The 18386-nt window shown below is 38.0% G+C and overlaps 1 protein-coding gene across 6 annotated transcripts; it reads right to left on the bottom strand.

Annotated features, from left to right (window-relative positions):
* Positions 1-13353: 13353 nt before the first annotated feature.
* On the bottom strand, positions 13354-18023 carry LOC147627123 (uncharacterized). 6 transcript variants are annotated; one of them, XM_086815723.1, is made up of 11 exons: positions 17617-18023; positions 17094-17192; positions 16739-16852; positions 16403-16453; positions 16016-16135; positions 15809-15908; positions 15452-15493; positions 15240-15296; positions 14978-15079; positions 13564-14230; positions 13354-13527 (listed from the first exon to the last, which is right to left on the bottom strand). In XM_086815723.1, the coding sequence occupies exons 2-10, from the start codon at positions 17144-17146 to the stop codon at positions 13643-13645; spliced, it is 1227 nt and encodes a 408-aa protein (XP_086671849.1). In that variant the 5' UTR covers positions 17147-17192; positions 17617-18023; the 3' UTR covers positions 13354-13527; positions 13564-13642. The 6 variants fall into 6 exon arrangements, with proteins under 6 accessions (XP_086671849.1, XP_086671850.1, XP_086671853.1 ...); XM_086815724.1 differs by having other exon boundaries at positions 17927-17945; XM_086815727.1 differs by lacking the exon at positions 17617-18023 and having other exon boundaries at positions 16739-16881; positions 17094-17309.
* Between the last annotated feature and the right edge of the window lie 363 nt (positions 18024-18386).

Here is an 18386-nt window from a genome sequence, read left to right as displayed (position 1 = left end):
ACCTCTGAGGTAGCTAGCTAGAGGCTAGCTACACGATCAAAAAGACTGGTAGCTGCTTTGACTAGTGAGGCCTGATTAGGATTCTCACTTCCTAGGACTGGGGATCCTTCCATTGACTCAAAATATGGCGATTTATCACTAGCCCCTACTGCAAGTCCTTGTACAATGCTAAATTGGGTTCTGACCAAAAGGTCCTGAGCCTAGTGTAGGCTAGTACATGCCTAGCTTGATAGATGTACTATCGTCTAAATTGGCCTCTAATACACACCCAGATCTTAGGTGCATGTGAATATGGAGTGTTGGAAGGTCCTACAGATGCCCGCGGACAAGTTGGAGAATTAAAATTTTTCATTTTTGTTTTTGAGAAAAAAAATTGGACTATCCCAAGTTTTTCTAAAACACTTTTTTGGTGTTTCTTAACCCGTCAAGCACTATAAGCGCTAGCTCCCATAGTTAAAGAAGCTCCGTAGTATCTATGTAAAAATGAAAATTTTTGGCCCGGTGTTACACAAGCTGCATCAACACAATCGCACAACAACCTAAAACATATATTAGGAAGACTTGTGCGTACACTTTTCGAAAATTTCTATATATATTTTTTGCCCCCGGACCTTTTATCTTTTCCCTTTTACATTTTCTCTTTTTTATTTTTTATTTTTTACTTTTTTACTTTTTACTTCTTTGGTTTATGGTTTACGTTTTACGTACCCACCAAAAAAGAGTATTCCTAGAATCTTTGACTTGGGCCTGCACACATTAAATGCATCCAGCAACTCAAAACTTAGCCAAAAACGGGTTATTGATGATAGGCTTTTGGATTTTTTGGGCTAGTGGCCTAAAAGCTTGCATGCATTAAATGCGAACAACTAGTCAAGATGTCCCATATTAGAGAGAGGATTAAGCTTAATTAACTCACATTAATTACACTAATGCAAAATTACTTTGTGTGTTGCAAATCCTCCCCCTAATTTCTATTTTTATCCCAATTTCTCCAGGTAAGGAGTCAAAATTGGGATAAATACTATGCTAGAGAACCGATTTTATGGTCTTTTTAACCCAAATCTTTCAATTGACTATTTTTATCTTTTAAAAATTAAAAAATTCAAGCAAAAAAGAAATGCAAAAAACCAAAAAATTGAATTTGTACAGTTAACCTAAATGCACAAATTACAGAACTCATTGAACTCATTATACAGAATTAATGCAGATTGTAGTGTGATGATGAGCAGATCAAAACAATCGTGAAAAGAAAGGTTTCAAAAAAAATATCTATTACTAGTTCAAAACTTAAAATAAAAAACCTTTGAACCAGTGACCTCCCCTCAATACTTTAGAACTTTAACCTTAAACCACTCTACCCACGTTGCTTTGTTCTATGATGTAAGCTTAGTCAAGTTTATGAATTAAAAATCCAGTTTTGAGCTTTAATTTGCATCCTTCTGTATGCGAGTCTCCCCAAGTGTGCCCAAACCACCAAAAACTAAATTTTCTTGAACACATCTTGGCTTAATGACATCCGATAGTTTTCTTGAACACATCTTGGCTGAATGACATCCGATGGTGGCCAAACTTTCCAAATGTGTAGAGTATACCCCTCCCCACACATTTTACAAATCTCACCCCATACACTTGCAAAGTTCAGCCCCACTATATCAAACTTTGTTTGGGAAAGATATGGTACTCCCTCCTGTATTTTCTATGTAAGCTCGGGGGGTGTACTACTAAGGAACCCTATGTATCATGTGCGTTCAAGGAGTATTTAATTTTTCATGAACAAAATGACCCCCTTTTTCTTTATGGACTTTCGGTTTTTTTTCTCAAGATCGATTAAAAAATTCCCTTCTGTAAATAAATTTGCCTTAAAATTTTGAATTAAAAAAACCCTTTATTTTAACTCCTATGGTATACTTACATATTTTTAGGTGACCCCCCCCCCCCCCCCCCCCCCCCCCCCCGAGTATGTGAGTTTCCCCCCAAGAGGGCACAAACCACCTAAAAACTGGTCTCGACCCTATTGCACCCGAAGGATGTGGTAGTCGGGCTTTGTAAATGTGTGGGGTGTACCCCTTGCCTCACACTTGCAAAATCCGATCATCTTCCGACATTGTTGGGTAAGATATATCCCTTCCTCTCATGTTTTCTATGCACATTTCCCTAACGAGTTTCCTCAAGAGGGCCCAAACCACCAAGAATTGGGTTTTCTCGACCCCATCTCACCCATATGACGTGCGATAGTGGCCAAAATTTGAAAGTGTGTGGGGTCTACCCCTCCCCACACATGTGTGTATGTGTTCTTTTTTAAGTTTCAAATTTGTTTTGGCTGTGATAGTGTGATACAAAAAATTAATATCCTCTCATTTTTCACTTTATATAAAAAGCACCTCAAATAGTGGCAATGGCAATGTATTTTGATGAAGAATGCTATAAGGTGGAAACATTACACTTATGGAAACAATGATTCAAATACATATGTATGGTAATGGTGGAATACATCATTGAGACATCATTATGGATACCATGGCTATGGTATGGAAAAATGATAAAGACATGACTCATCTACTTGAAATGGGCCTCTTGCCCACTTACCCACATGCCCATAAATATGTATAAAGGATGGCATATGCATATGGAAAGCCTTGGTAATATCCACATGGGATAGTCTCTATTTTCAAATTCCTTGGCATTTACTGGCCTTGTCATAAAGGTGTACCAAGTACCATGAACAGCTATGAGTACTTGGCGCTTTAAAGGATTACTATGAAAATACCTTCTAGTGAGGTGTCAAAAGGTGTGTAAGGGCAATGAGTTCTTGGCACTTTAAAAAATAGTTATGTAAAAGTTATATAAAGTAATAATGAGTGCTTGATACTTAAAGAATTACTTGTGCAAAAGTCTTCTCATGAGGTTTCAAAAGGTGCATAAGGGTAATGAGTGCTTTTGCACTTAAGGAATTAATAAAATGAAAAAGTTACATAAAAAAGTAATGTGAGTGCTTACTACTTAACAATTACTTATGCAATGATTGCTTGTCACCACTTAATAATTACTTATGCAAAAGTCTTCTCATGAGGTGTCAAAATCTGCATAGAAGTAATGAGTGCTTTGCACTTGAAAATTACTATAGTAATGGAAATATCTTCTGATGAGGTGTCAAAATTAGCATGCTAAGCAATGTGTTTGGCATAGCATTTAAAAATGCCTTATGCTTAAAACATTTCATGAGAAAATGACCTTTGTATTCAAGAAATGGTGGAACTTTTTCATAAGGTGTAAATAAACTCAAGATGGGGAAAACAAGAGTCTATAACAAGGGACATTTTATCCTTTTTTAAATTATAATAAGGGGAAGGCCCTTCCATTTATAGAAGGTGCCTCCTTCTCTCTATTTTGGGGGGGGATTTTTCAATAATATGGGAGAGAGGCTCTATTATAGATAGCATGCTAGAATAGTTAAATATCAATGTCTCTATTTTGTATAGTGTAAGCCAATAGTCTCTTATCTTCTACTTAGTTTCTTACAACCCATAACATGAAGGAAGTGCATTTCCCTATTACTTCTCCAATTTCTCTAATTGGAGAGTGTGGTTTCTTTGATTTCTCTAATTAGTAAGTGAAACCTCTATAGTTTATAAGTGAGACTTCTCTAGTTTCTCTAATTGCAAAGTATGGCTTCTCTAATTTCTCTAATTATTAGAGTTTCTCTTATCTTTCTAATTGGAGAGTAGGACTTCTCTAATTTCAAAATTAGTGAGTGAAATTTTTATAATTAGGTTTTCTCTAATAGTGAGGAGGGGAATTCTCTAATTCTTAAAAATTTCCATGATGCTTGAGAATTGTGACTCTCCCCTCTCTTCTTGTTGCTGGTTTTTCTTTTCCCCCAAACTTTCATGAAGAAATGTCCCATTTAAGTTAAAGAGCCTCACCTTATATTTCCATAAAAGTTGTCTTGAGAAAAGAAGAATATTTTTCAAGGTAATGAAGCTTATCAATTCTCCCCATATATGTTGTCTTGAGTAGAAAACTCTTTCTCAAACAAAGAATTGCATTGCTCTTTGGATGCGGGTGGACTTTGATAAATCATGAGCTCTCTTGAACCTTTCATTTTTCCCATGGTTGAGCATGTAATTACATGGGATGTCTTTATATATGCTCTTGTGTAAAGATCAAGTAAGGAGCCCGGGGAAATCACTTCTCATAGAAAGGGGACGTCATGTGCGTGCATGAAACTCATAAAAACCCCCTATTTAAGTTTCTCTAAAAAATAAACTATACCCCTTTCTAAGCATATGAGTCCCAATTATGAAATGCAAGTACCCCCTATTTAAGGTTTAAAATCAAATAGTAGATATTGATGTTATACATGCGACAAGTTATAGCCCATGTAAGTAGCATGGATGTAAGTGCTATTAGCACAAAGACCTACATGTACTCTCCAAAAATTGTTCCATGTGTGGTTAGCTTAAAAGAGTAGTAAACTAATCAAATTTTCAAACTACACCACTAGATCACATATTGTAAACTATAAGAAGAAATGAAACCCCTACTTTCATTCTCCCTTGCTCCCTTGTTACCCCCCTCCCCCACCACCATAAATCCCCCTCACCCCCTAGCTTGTAAGCTTAAGCCCCCCTTTCAAAAACCCCCTCCCTTACACTCATGGGATACCACAAGATATGCATAGCTTCTGAATCTCCCGAGGTAAGGAGGAAGGAATTGAATTAAATATGTGTTGTTTTATAATTTTCATCAATGATTACTGCAAGAGAGTTTTATCTACCTGGGGTGAGGATTTGAACTCATAGGTGTGAGAGGTTCATTAGTTTTTCCCTTGTGCTACTAGGAAGAATTTTCTATAAGAAGGGGTGCTTTACAATTGTCATCATGTCATAAGGACCCACTAGACTATCTCAATATCTCATTTACTTGAAGATTGTGTCTTGCATTAAAGATCAGGAAGTGAGTGAAGATTATGTCTTGCATTAAAGATCAAGAAGTAAGTGAATATTATGTCTTGCATTAAAGATCAAGAAGTAAGTGAATATTATGTCTTGCATTAAACATTATGTCACATCTTTTGGGAGGAGGTAATGGACAAGTTTAGATCATGATTATTATATGTCTTAACCTCACAATCCCATGTATTCTCTCAAAGGGTAAAAATGTTTGTGCATGTATTTCTACATGGAAGTGTGGCTATGTTGGCAAAAAATGACAAATAAAAATGTATGCTTAGACTAAGACAAATATTATTCCCATGTATTCTCCATTTCTATTGGAGAAGGACAAAAGGGTTTATGTGCAGGTACTTGTACATGCAATCGTATCGATGTGTTGTTGACTTAAAATAACAAATGCAAATGCATGATTAGATAAACATAAATATTAGTCCTAATGTGTGGAAGCTTTTCTTGATGGTGTTAAATTAAAGGAGAAATGCAGTCAATTATATCTCCATGTTGATTACTACAAACCAATGTTCATGGGCCAGGTTTTTGAGGAGTTTGCTTAAGCATGGTTCAATGCACTAACTTTTGAATTATAATAAATCAATCCCTACTCTCTAAGGCACTAATCAAGAGGTTAGATTGATAAAATGAAGGTGAAGATATTGGAGAGAATCAAGCAAATCAAGAAAGAGGAGAACATAGAGCCATTGATCAATGAGTTTCAAGAACAGTATGAGCTTCTTTGGGAAGTGTATGAAGATATGTTTGATAAGCTAGATTCTTTGCATACTCTACAAAAGCTTAGGTATTTTGTCAATGCCTTGAGACACAAGTTGCCAAAGATGGTGGTAAGGTATGACTTTTAATGTTATGAGGATCCAGTGGAGTATGTGTTAAAAAGAAGGAGAAAAAATGGGCCACAAGGAAGCTTACAAAGAAGGATCCACAAAATAGGGAAAACACTATTGTATATCCCTAGTTTCTAAAGTGAGTATTCAAACACTAATACTCATAGTTACAGTGAATGATAGTGTGACCAAGGTAAGTGCACTAGACAATGTAAGCAAGGATGTTTTCCTATTTAACAAAAATGTGTTTTCTTTGGGTCCTCGAGATGATTTAAGTAGATGAAAAAAAGAGGTACATGAACTCTTTCTTTTTTTATGTCATCATCATGATGTATTGTCAAGGCGTAGTGTGAGACCTGCGTCGTGATATGACCTAGAATAGTTCCACCTTAGACAAAGAAGATTGATGCATGAAGGAAGGAGTCTATGCATCCAAGTTGAGCACTTGCAAGAACACAAAGTAAATGTGTCTACAAGGCACATAAGTAATGTGTTTGCTATCTCAATTTTGAAAGTCCTCACAAGTGCAATGAGGGAGCTCCAAAATTGTGACAAATAGTTCACACCCTTAGTGCGTGATCCCTCCGTGCTGACATAAAATATGTGTGATTCATCGCATAATACGATTGCTTCCCGAACCACTTCAGCTGAGAGATTTTTTCTTTTTTCAAAATTTTCAGTGAGCTCTTTAGTCAACTTTTCCCTCCATTGAACTAGCTTGCCGTCTCTATATTTAGGACATACATCGATGACTAACCTTGGAGTGTTGTGGTGATCTTTCTTGGTTATTGGATGTTGAGCTTCCTCTTTCCAAAACAAAACCTTTTTGCACGAAGATCTTCAATCTCAACGTTGCTGAGACTTGTTCGAGTGGAAACTGGCCACACATCAGGAGCGAGACCCGATGGCCCCAAAACCTGGGATGTATCCATAGACCACAAGTGTGTATTGGTGGATTTGCAAAACTATATAAAGCTCTCCATTGGGGTAATGACAGCAACCCTAGAAACCATTTGTAAGAACACCCTCATTTGCCAACTTCCCCCGCAAGGTTGATTAATTTCTAACACCTCATTTTGCTCTCTGGCAATAATCCAAAACATGCGACCATGCTATGTGGTTCCATTCTTTGAATAGCCCACAAGGTCTTGTTGATATCTACCTCCACAACATCCATACTGAATTGTCTTTTTGGCACACGTGGGTCCACTCATTGATTCACTGGCCTGTGACTATCATTCTCAAGAATAACACCGGGAGTATTCAACATTGGGTGCTTACATCGCATGCTAAATTGGTCCTTGTGAACACGCTGCATCTCAGGAGAGTTTATGTCTACCTCTTCCATTGTTGAATTAGCCAAATAACCAAGATTTTTACTAGGGGTTGCAATGGGAACCTCCCCACTGCAGAACTTGTCTCGTATGCCCTCAAGTTGTGGATCAGTTCCCAAGTGCTTTCCCTATAAGGTAATTTGAGCTTTGCAAAACTGCCAAGGACAAGTCTGCACCAGTAGCTTCATACAAGGTAATGTGATTTTTTAATCCCACACTTGCTTTCATGCTAGAGTGCTTTGCCTCAGCCAAATATATTGTCAACACAAATAATTGGTCTTCATTTTGTGTAAGAAACCATGACCCCCAATGGAAGGCCCTAACATCTTACCATGCAAGAAGCCAAGTTTCCAACAAAGGAATGTCTCCCTTCATAGCATGATTATTTCTCCAAATTGTTTGCAACTCTTGCTTGCACTGTTTGGCGGCCACATTTGTGGGAGCTTCTTTCCATTTTCTGCACAAAATCTTGTGGTCCTCCTAAGAGTATGCACATATACATTTCTTTGTGTGATTGAGCATGCTATGCTCCCAGTGGAAAACACAAGATCTCTCCTTGCCATACATGACCTTTTTAGCACCACCATTTTACATAGACCACACAACTAACCAATTAGCACTAGCCTCATGCCATGAATCCTCGAAACTCTGGAGTTCCAAAGCCACACTTTTCCACCATAACATATAACATTTTCTAAAACTCAATCTGGTCATACCTTTTCATACACATGGGCACCCATTATAGACCAACCTTGAACTCGATGCACATGTTCAAAGTGAATCCACATCTCTCGTAGATTGCCACCATGGTGAATTCTATTGACAAGGTCCAAGCCACTCCTTGGTCCAATAGTGGACATTTTAAATACATGTGGTTGGTGTGTGGTGTCTAGCTGATTAGGAAATAGAATGATGTGAATAAATGGATATCTACATCTATTTTTTAGAGATTCCAACATTGCATCAAATCCCTTTTCACAAACCGAAGTTGCCCTCTTTGCATCCTCTACACACTTTTGCATCCCATTATATATGATAGGGAGCTATCCTTGTGCCGTGATTAACAAACACTCTATAGAATGAATGAGCATTTGGCCTCTTTCATTGGATCACGCTTTGCATGATTGTGTATATTGGTTATGTTTTGGTATAATGTGGGTTAATTGTATTGTTTTTCAAAATATATTTACTTAGTTTGAAGGAGAGCTAGCTTTTGGGTGGATTTCCTATGTAGGCAAGGCAGTGGATCTCTGTGGATAATGTGGAAACCACCATGTACCCCCCAAATTTCCATTCACTCAACCATCAGGAGTTGGATAATTGTCCAGGGTGGTTTTGGACCTAGAGTAAGGCCACATCCTAGAACGAGAGAAAGAGGCCCTCAAGATGTATTCTATGATGAAAAAAGATGCATTAGATGATCCCCCTTCGCCATCACATGGTTCATTTTAGGAATTTGTGAAAACTTGATGTGAAGTATGTTTTTTTTCTTCCTAAATTTGTTTGTGGGCTGGCGGGTGAAACAAAAAGAAAGCGGGCAGCTAGTGATGTTGAGCCACTTTTGAACCACATTGATGATGACTTGTTTGCTAATGTGGATGATTTGGCTCATAGGGGTGAGTGGATGGCTTCTTGCCCTTGTAATTGTTGTGATCATTGCGTCGTGATGTCAGAGTGATGGTTTCTTGTTATTTTATACTCTTATAAAGAGTCTCTTTCTTCGTCCACATCTACTTTGAAACTTTGCCAAACCTTCATTTTTCTGAGAGAGCACACTTTATGCTTTGATGGTGTCTCTCCATGCATGGTGGTTCATGGGGACTACATCGCGATTGGTAAGGCTTTTGCTAGTGGGTAGAGAGACCCAGTGTACACAGGCATTCACGAGTTCTTCACAAAGAATAAGCCTATGAGTGGTGTGTACACTAGAAAAGGAAAGTAGGTGCCATGGGCAGCAGACTTTATTATGTTGGACTTCCTGTTTGGAGGGATTTTACATGCAAGTGTGCAAAGGCCTCCATGGGATATGTTCACAGAGGACCATGTCCATTATGGTCTATCATTGATAGCGACTGCTTCTCTTTCCTGGTTGGTGGTTGTGTCTTCCACAGGCGATAGGTTAGGGCCTTCCTGGAACTCTATTTTTTGATCATTAACTCATTTGTCATAAGTTCCAACTTGGACATGGAGTTTGTGCGTAGGAGATTCTATGGGATGGATTGAGCGCTACTCCAGAGTTTATGACATGGAGGTTTGGAGAGGGATTGTTATCTTTCAGCACTCTACATACGTGTGCATTAAGCAAGAAGGCTACATGATAGAGGTAATGTGACTTGCTCTTTTTATGTCCTTTGGCATTTGTGTCCCTAATTCTATGGTGTTATGTATCTAGGTTCTGTTGTGTGGTTACGTTTATACGTGCGCTTCTTGTGAAAATGCAGTTTCGAACTTCTATGATATACCTTGTTCACAAAAGAGGGATGTTTGCACCCACTTTCGCTCTTCAACGATCAGACCATTGTGAATGGGGGCCATGGACTTGTATGTTTTGATTTACGTATCGGTGAGTGATTGCACTATTAGCAGTGAGGGATTCGGGAGCTTCGAGGGGGGCTAGAGACCATTGAGGCATTGTGAATGGGGGCCATGGACTTGTATGTTTTGATTTACGTATCGGTGAGTGATTGCACTATTAGCAGTGAGGGATTCGGGAGCTTCGAGGGGGGCTAGAGATGAGCCATACATTTCTATATGGTGTTTCTTGGAGCTGCTTTGTCATCCATGAGGTGTTGTCTTGGAGATGGGGTGCGGCATGGCTCTCGCTTTAAAGGCATGCCTCCATTCAGGGAGATCATGTGATTCATTGGGAAGTAGATGATGGCATCATCTCTGCTATGTAAAGCGTTACTTGAGCAGCTACACGTGGACAGGCTCATCTACAAGGATGCTCGGGGGGGGGGGGGGTCACTATATGTAAATCCTCTATATCACGTGTGTTCAAGGCCTATTTTAAAAAGTCCCTTATCTATGAATTTTTTAGTGAATATAATGTATCCTTTCCTATTCAAATCTGTAATTTTTTTTTAATACAATAAATAAATCCCCTCTGTAAATATATTTCTGTAAGTTTTAAATATTTAAAATGTCCTGTTGAACCCACATGATACTTACATATTTATACGAGTGACCCCCCCGAGCAAGGATGAGAGTGGGTGAGAACTTGGAGGATGAGATTGATGCTCGTGCGGGAGTGAACCCCTATGATGACTAGTGAGCGTTGGCAATTCCTCTTTGACTTGTTTTGGTGGTTGTTTGTTAGATTTAGGGTGGAGCTTTTTACTGCACTAGGATTCCCATTGGTCTTTTTTTGGCTTTGTCTCTGCCATATGGAGTGTTTTTTATTGACTATTTATGACGATGAATGACTATTTTTGTGATGTATTTTAGATATTTGGCGTATCCTTTTTGGCACTAGTAGTTTGTTTGGACACAACACTTGTTTTTTTATCGAAATTAATGGTGTTCTTTCTACGACTCTCTTTTTGGTTGTTTTGTTGAATTGGAATTAACAAATATATCCAACTTTCATTAAGATTCAGCGCATGCTTCGTAATTTTGTGACACATGTGATTTTGTGTCATTGTAGTAAACTCCATTTGGTTTTTCTTTGGTTCATGGCTCTGTCACGGGTTGATAGATTGTCAAGATGAATCAATGTTTGCAAACCACATGGTTGCAGGGTGAGGAAGCCTGGGTTGTTTCGTATATTTTTGCAATCATTTTAGTGCTCTATGTTACGTGATTCACCTTTTATGATTACATGTTGAGTTGAGAACTCTAAAATGACAGTACATGTCAATACATTTAGAAGCTATAACAAGACCTAGTGGTTTGGATGGATGTGGGGATCCATCACCTAGAGCACTATATGGCTTTTGCAATCACTCAAGTCTAGGGCTTGCTCGGTTATGTTCACTCGGTGTCTTGTAACATTCTATGTATCCATACATATTGTCTTAAGCATGGTTTACATCTAATTTCTAGTATTTTTCTCCAACTGTTATCAATTCTCCTCTTATGTTTCCATCCATGTTGTCTTGAGCAAAAAACTAGACTTATACTCAAATAAAGGTTTACGTTGCTCTTTGGTGGGGATAGACTATGGCAAATCATGAGGAAGTTGATTAATTTTCTATTTTGCACATCAATGATTGCAAGAGAGTTTCATCTACATGTGTGATTATCTTAACTTGTGGGTATTAGTTTATCTCTTTAGCCATCAAGAATTTTCTATAAGGACCATGTCATAATAAGGAGCTGTAGACTATCTCAATATCTCGTACACTTTAAGTGACTGAAGGTAACCCCCAAATCTCATGTCACAATAGATCTAGATTAAATAATAGCTTTATTTGCACAATCTTGTATAAGCTTTAGATTGCAATTTCAGCTAGTTTTTTGTGAGTTAACATCCCATGATGTACGATAGAATTGTAAAATGCATAGATCCACCTCCATGCCTTGTACACTTGAAAAGTACACCATGCCTTGTACACTTGAAAAGTACACCATGAGCATACAATGAGTTTTCTCTATCACTTGTGCACTCCACCTTGAGGAGAGGCTTCCATACTCTTTAATATACCAATAGTGAGCCTATAGTATCTTGTAGCATGTGCTGAGAGAGAGAGAGAGAGAGAGGGGGGGAGGGGGGGGGTTGTTGGAAGTTCTTAGTTAGTTTATGTTAGAGGAGGAGGAGGAGGAGGAGGAGAGAGAGAGAGAGAGAGAGAGAGAGAGAGAGAGAGAGAGAGAGAGAGAAGAATGTAAAGTGTCTTTCTCCCCAAACTTTAATGAATGATTTTGAAAATTCTATGCACACTTGTTGGATGCTTTCTCAAGAAGTTTTCTAGCTTGTGAAACTCTAGCCACAACTCCTTCATATAGAAGTGTCTCACTTGCAATCTTTGTTTGTGATGTTGTAGCATCACTTAATCACTTAATCACTTAATGACATCCAATATTCATATTCTCCTAATAACTTGCCTGAAGGTGTCCTTCCCTTTGAGCCACCTCTGGACAAATATCTAATGACTTAATGGGGTGGTGAAAGGAATACATGCCCTAACAGAATCCAAAAATGTTCAAAAGCTACTACAAGAATTAGACAAATTCAAGGAGCCTCTCTGAAGAGCAGGACCACGATCTTCAAAAAGAAGAGATTGACACTGGAGTCACAGCTGATTGACTTCCACTCCAGGATTGGGCAAAGAGAAGCAGTCAGCAGACCAAGGAAGCCAAGGCAGAAATGGAATTGTACAAACAGAAGGTGAGTACCTAGAGAAGGAGCAAAGAATATCAAAGGCCTCCTTCAACTTCAACAAGAAATCACAACTTTAAAGAGAGAACTCAAGCAAGATGATCAGATGCACAAGCTGGAGATTCAAAATCCTGAGAACCAAAAGCAGCTTCTGCAGCTAGGGCAGCACAAGCTCTTCAGGAGGTTGGCAAGTACATGACTGAGAAAAGCTTGCCCCTGCTGCCACAATTCTCTGCTTTAGAACCCTTGCTTGGCTTGCTCACACACAACATGAGCTATGCTTATTAATGAGGCACGTTAATCAACGGTTAAACCTTATTCATAATCAAAGGCAATAAAGACTAACAACAACTGACCACACTTAACATAATAATCAGCAAGTAGTAGCTGTTTCTCATTAGAGCATGTAGCAGTATATTGGGTTGGGGGGTGGACTAAGGAGGAGAGGCTAGGGTGGTGGTGGTGGTGCTGAAGAGATTATGTCACTAAAAACCTTTCCTCTCCCTGGCATTTGCATGCTAGGGGAGGCTTACAAGGTCCAATTAGCAAGAATGGTCTCTCAAATCTTGTAATGGAGTAGTTGAGAGGAAGTAGTGCAACAAACAGGACTGGTGGGGCTAGAGCATGAGGAGATGAATGGGACACTAGGACCTTGGCCTTAGGCCCTGATAAGAATAGCTCGTGGTTGTCGAGATAGCTCGAGGAGGATGATGATGATGATGTGGGTCTGTTGGGTGCACCAACAAAGCTGCATAAGAAGAAGATGTAGGGTCATTGTGTGCTCACTGGACTATATATGTAGCATGTGTGCTAGTTCACATGCAGAGATACACATGCATGCGTTCGCGGAGAGAGAGAGAGAGAGAGAGAGAGAGAGAGAGAGAGAGAGAGGCAAAGAGCTATGCATGTACACTTTAGAAATTATCTTTCTTTTCATAGCTAGTATTGAAAGAGGCCCTCCTGATCATAAAGAGAGGTCACAGAGTTGATAAGAGAGCTCACAGACACAGAGAGAGGAGTTATGTATGTACACTTCACACATTACAAGAGCACATTATGTAGCTAGTCATGAAAGGGATTACCTAGCACATAATGTAGCTAGCCATGAAAGGGATTACCTAGCACATAATGTAGCTAGCCATGAAAGAGACCTCATTGATGGCCCCTTCATTAAATTTGTAAGAGAGACCATAAGATCTATCCACCGATTAGATCGCCCAGATAGGTATAGTCTCCCACATTTGCACTAGAATCAACAGCCAGAAAAGTGTTCCCAATGCTGTCATGTTGTTGTTGTTGTTGATGATGTTGACGATGATGATCTGGGTCTGTAGGGTGTACCAACAAAGCTGCAGAAGATGAAGAACTAGTAGGTGTTGTGGCACTTGGATTTGAAGGCTCTTGTAGCCAATAATCTCCATGAGGAGCACTTAGAGACCTAAGTAAAGGAGATGCATGATACCCTAGTGAGAAGTTGTCATTATTAGTACTGTTGTTAGTACTAATCTGTTGATTAGGGGGTGTGATTTGCGTGGTTGGGGGGCTGGTTACAGAGGGCAACTTCGATAGCAAAGCTTGTAGACTGTTCATGGAGGGCATTAGTGTTGCATGGTAATCTCCACTAATAGGTGAGATTAATGTAGTATGGGGGTTGGGTTTTGATAGTTTACAAGATTCATTAACCATCACTGGCCCATTCCATGATAGCTGCCTTTCTAAATTTCTCTGTGAATTTGCTGGCTCATGATCTGTTTCTGATTTGTTTTCTCTAGTACCCATTAGTGCCTGCAATGAGAGAAAAGGCAATCTTGATTAATGTATGTAATCCTCAATCACAAGCTTGATTGATGTATATAACTTGGGTGATGAATGCAGATAATCCTCAAGCTTAGGAAACCAAGTAAGAATCAAAACATCAAGAGTTTGGTGTATAGTCAAGTCTAACATTATGTGTGTGTGTGTGTGTGAGATTCCACAAAAAAAAAAAAAGTGTGTGTGTGTGTGAGAGAGAGAGAGAGAGAGAGAGTGCATGTGTGTGTGCACGCGTGCGTGTATACATATATACGAGTGTGTGTGTGTGTGTGTGTGCACGTGCGCGTGTATACATATATATGAGTGTGTGTGTGTGTGTGTATATATGAGTGTGTGTGTGTGTGAGAAACACACACACACACATATATGTGTACATGTATATGTGTGTGTGTGTGTGTTCAAATATATATACATATATTTGAACACACACTCATATATATACATATATATGAGTGTGTGTGTGTGTTCTCACACACACACACACTCATATATATGTATATATATTTGAAAACACACACACACACAGAGAACACACACACACACTCATATATATGTATATATATTTGAAAACACACACATATATACATGTACACATATATGTGTGTGTGTGTGAACCACACACACACACACACACATATATGTGTACATGTGTGTGTGTTTTCAAATATATATATATATATATATATATATATATGAAAATGTGAAGGAAAGGTTGGTTACCATTGGAGATGGTGGTGATGATAGAAAAGAGCTAGGAAGGGTGAGCAGCAAGTTGTTGAACTTTCTTTGCAGGAGCACCACAAAATTGAAATCCTCTTGTACCTGTCAAATGAAAGCCATGAGCTCAAATCAAATTTACCATAGCAGGTTGTTTGCATTCCTTAAAACAGAAAACTGAGAAAAATGCAATTAATTGGTAGGTTTCATTTGCAAATAGATATAAAAAAACCAAATTGAAAATAGAATAAACATAAAATCCTACTCTTTGGGTGGATCCAAGCTGCACCAATCCTTCACGAACAGAAATCACTGATATAGTCTGCAAGTATACGATTTGAAAAATTGCTTTTTAAAAAAAGCTCATATTGCCCACTTTATATATATATATATATATATATACCTTTGATAATATAATAAAACCTAAGTAATATATTGATCATTTTTTAAAAAAAAGGGAAAATCAGCTGCCCTTACCTTAATGCCCGACTTGAATTGTGCCTCCCAAGTCCTAGGCTGCTGAACACCCCCCCAAAAAAAAATACACATTAAAAGAGTAAAATAATGGGAAAATTCAAATGAGGAACTTATGAAAAACTAGTGTGCAAAAAGTTGCCCACTTAAGGCTAATTTCTGTACTAATCACATACTTAAGACTAGTGTACAAAACGTAGTATACTTAAGTCTAAGATAGTGCACATTAAGAGGAGTTGAAAGAAATTCAGGTGCACATTGATTCTAATTAAGGAAAAACCAGTAGATGTTTAAGGAGATCAGTGTTAAGGTTGAAACTAATTAAGGCTTGATTAATTAGCACTCGGTAAAGAAGCTTACAGGGTCAATGGAGCTTTGCCAAGATGGTGCATTATCAGGTTGGGAAGCATCCTTGTAAAGCCACTTATGGCCATTGTCTGATGAAACCTTGCCCATTAGCCTGATTAAGCAATACATAGTAATAAGAATAAGAAGGATTGTTAAAGAAGAGATTAAGATAATCTTTAATAGATTAAGCAAAAAAAAAACTTCTTAATCATAGCTTACCCTTCACCATAGTTATAGACCTCATGTGACATTTTGAAGAAGACGTCTGGCTGCAACCCAAATGAGCCTCCACTTGTAGCTCTTGCAAAATCACAAAACCCATCTTCCCATACTAATATCCTGCAGTAGTTGACAAATTAGTTTTAACACCTGCTTAATTAGGCATACCAAACTCCCTTATCTTAATCACTGTGCTCCATTCCTGCTTGATTATGCCCGATTAGAACTCCCTTATCCTGCTTAAAATTGCATCAACTACCTGTCAAACCTGCTTAATTATGCATCATTAGGCCTCTCTTTTCTTAACCCTGCTAATAATCTACCACCCTACATTAATCCTTTCCTTAACATTCGATACAACTTATTTGTTTGGAATAAGATGCTTACCAGTTTCTTTTGTTAGCCTTTGTTCGATCAAGGTACCCACCAATCTCCCACCTTAATTAACAATGTGTTAAGAAATAATCATCAGTCATCATAATGCTTAGGTTACATGTGAGAAGAACACACAGCATTTCCTAAACCAGCATAATAACGCCAAAATATCAAGAATGATTCAGAAGCTAGTACAAGATTAATAAAATAATCTCCGTGTGTTGAAGCATTTGTTTGTAATGAAACTGCAACTTATACAGTGGAAATAATAGAGCAATTAACACTAATTTATATTTCACGAGGCTAATTAACATTATATAGCAGTGATTAATCAAGTGAAGCACTTACTTTGGTGGAGGAAAATTGCGGGGCAATATTCTCCAGAAGACAGAGTAAACCCATTGCGAATCGATGCAGAAGCTTCTTAAACACTGTTGTAATAGATGGGCACACAATGGGAGTCTACAAAACGAGCTGTTATTATCCATAATCTGCAACTAAATAGCAATTAAATTATGTAAACCCAATTGAAAGACACAAATTAAGGAATCGAACACAGCTTCACCGGGCAGGTCCTTCAATAATTTGCATGATTTATACCGGATTTATACTCTTGAACCTCGCTATATTCTATGAGAATTTTTAAATAGTGCTGATGAATTGTAAGAATTTGGAAATCTTAATGGCAATATTTTTTGAGCACCTTGTAATGTGGATAATATACTGCAACTGTCTGTAGAATATGTGTTTCTGCATGGGCGATAATCAGCTCGGCCTACCTAGTAGTACTAGACACAGTACTCTGCAAATAATAACTGTAGGGTTAGCTTCTTTATTTAGAAAAATAATCATTATATTTCAAAAAAAAAAGGTGGAAACAAATATTTCAGAGAGAAAAAAAAAGGGTTGAAATCTCATCAAATTTCAAAAAAAAAGGTGGAAACAAATATTTCAGAGAGAAAAAAAAGGGTTGAAATAATCATTATATTTCCCAAAAAAAAGGTGGAAACAAATATTTCAGAGAGAAAAAAAAAAGGATTGAAACCTCATCAAAAATTTTTGGAATATTTAAAGAAAGGGGTTAATTTTGAAGTATTCATTAAAATGAAGATAAGCTGTTAATAATTCTTTCAGAAAAAAATGGTATTTGTTTAAAATGATATTTTGTTTTACATTATATATGCTTGGCTAATATTTATTGCAACTTGCAAGGCTATGGCAGTAACCAGTTGCATGCATCATTTGACTTCGGCGCCCACTTCCCTGAGTTTTGAATTCTAGTTTTTTTTTTAAATAACAATTTCTGATCTTACAATTTTTCTTTTTTGAAAAGACTGAAATTATATTATTAAAAAAAGGATAAGATTTTACGATTTTCTCGTTTTTATAATTATTTGGTTGCAAATTGCCACAAACCACCAAAACTACCATTGATTTTATGAATTTTTATCCCCCCCAAATTGGGATAAAAATGATTTTAAAATTCAAACGAATGACAGCTCTTGGCTGCATATTCATTAAATTTTGCAAACCCACATGAAGAATAGTACAAATTAAGTCTTCGGAGTGGGAAATTTGTATTTTAATTTTTGTGAGATGTAATATATGTGTAATCAAGATAAGAGAGTCAAAGGGGGGGGGGGGGGGGGGGGGGGGGGGGCATTTGATGCACTGCAAAAATTCGGATAAAAAGAGGGGAATCAAAATGGATGGACACTGTCCTAGGGACGAAAAAAAAAAAGGCAAGGGGGGGTACACATTTCTCTGACCAATCCAAAATCATTTGCCTTGCTCCAACCAATCATATGCATCCATCTAACCTATATTCGTCCACCACCTCACGTGGCCATTGGCATATCCCACATTGTCATCAATATCATCCCCTTTTCCTTTTGAAAGTTTGAACCTTGGATCCTATAATATAAATACTAGTGGACTCTTGGAGGCCCCCGCTCCTGCTCGTGGCACATACTGCCCACCCTTGTACACTGTTGCC

The sequence above is a fragment of the Cibotium barometz genome, chromosome 21 (genome assembly GCF_041138505.1).
Source record: "Cibotium barometz isolate CiBa-2024 chromosome 21, ASM4113850v1, whole genome shotgun sequence".
Lineage (NCBI taxonomy): Eukaryota > Viridiplantae > Streptophyta > Polypodiopsida > Cyatheales > Cibotiaceae > Cibotium > Cibotium barometz.
The sequence above is the reverse complement of the archived record's forward strand: the minus strand, read 5'-3'. Positions and strand labels throughout refer to the sequence as shown.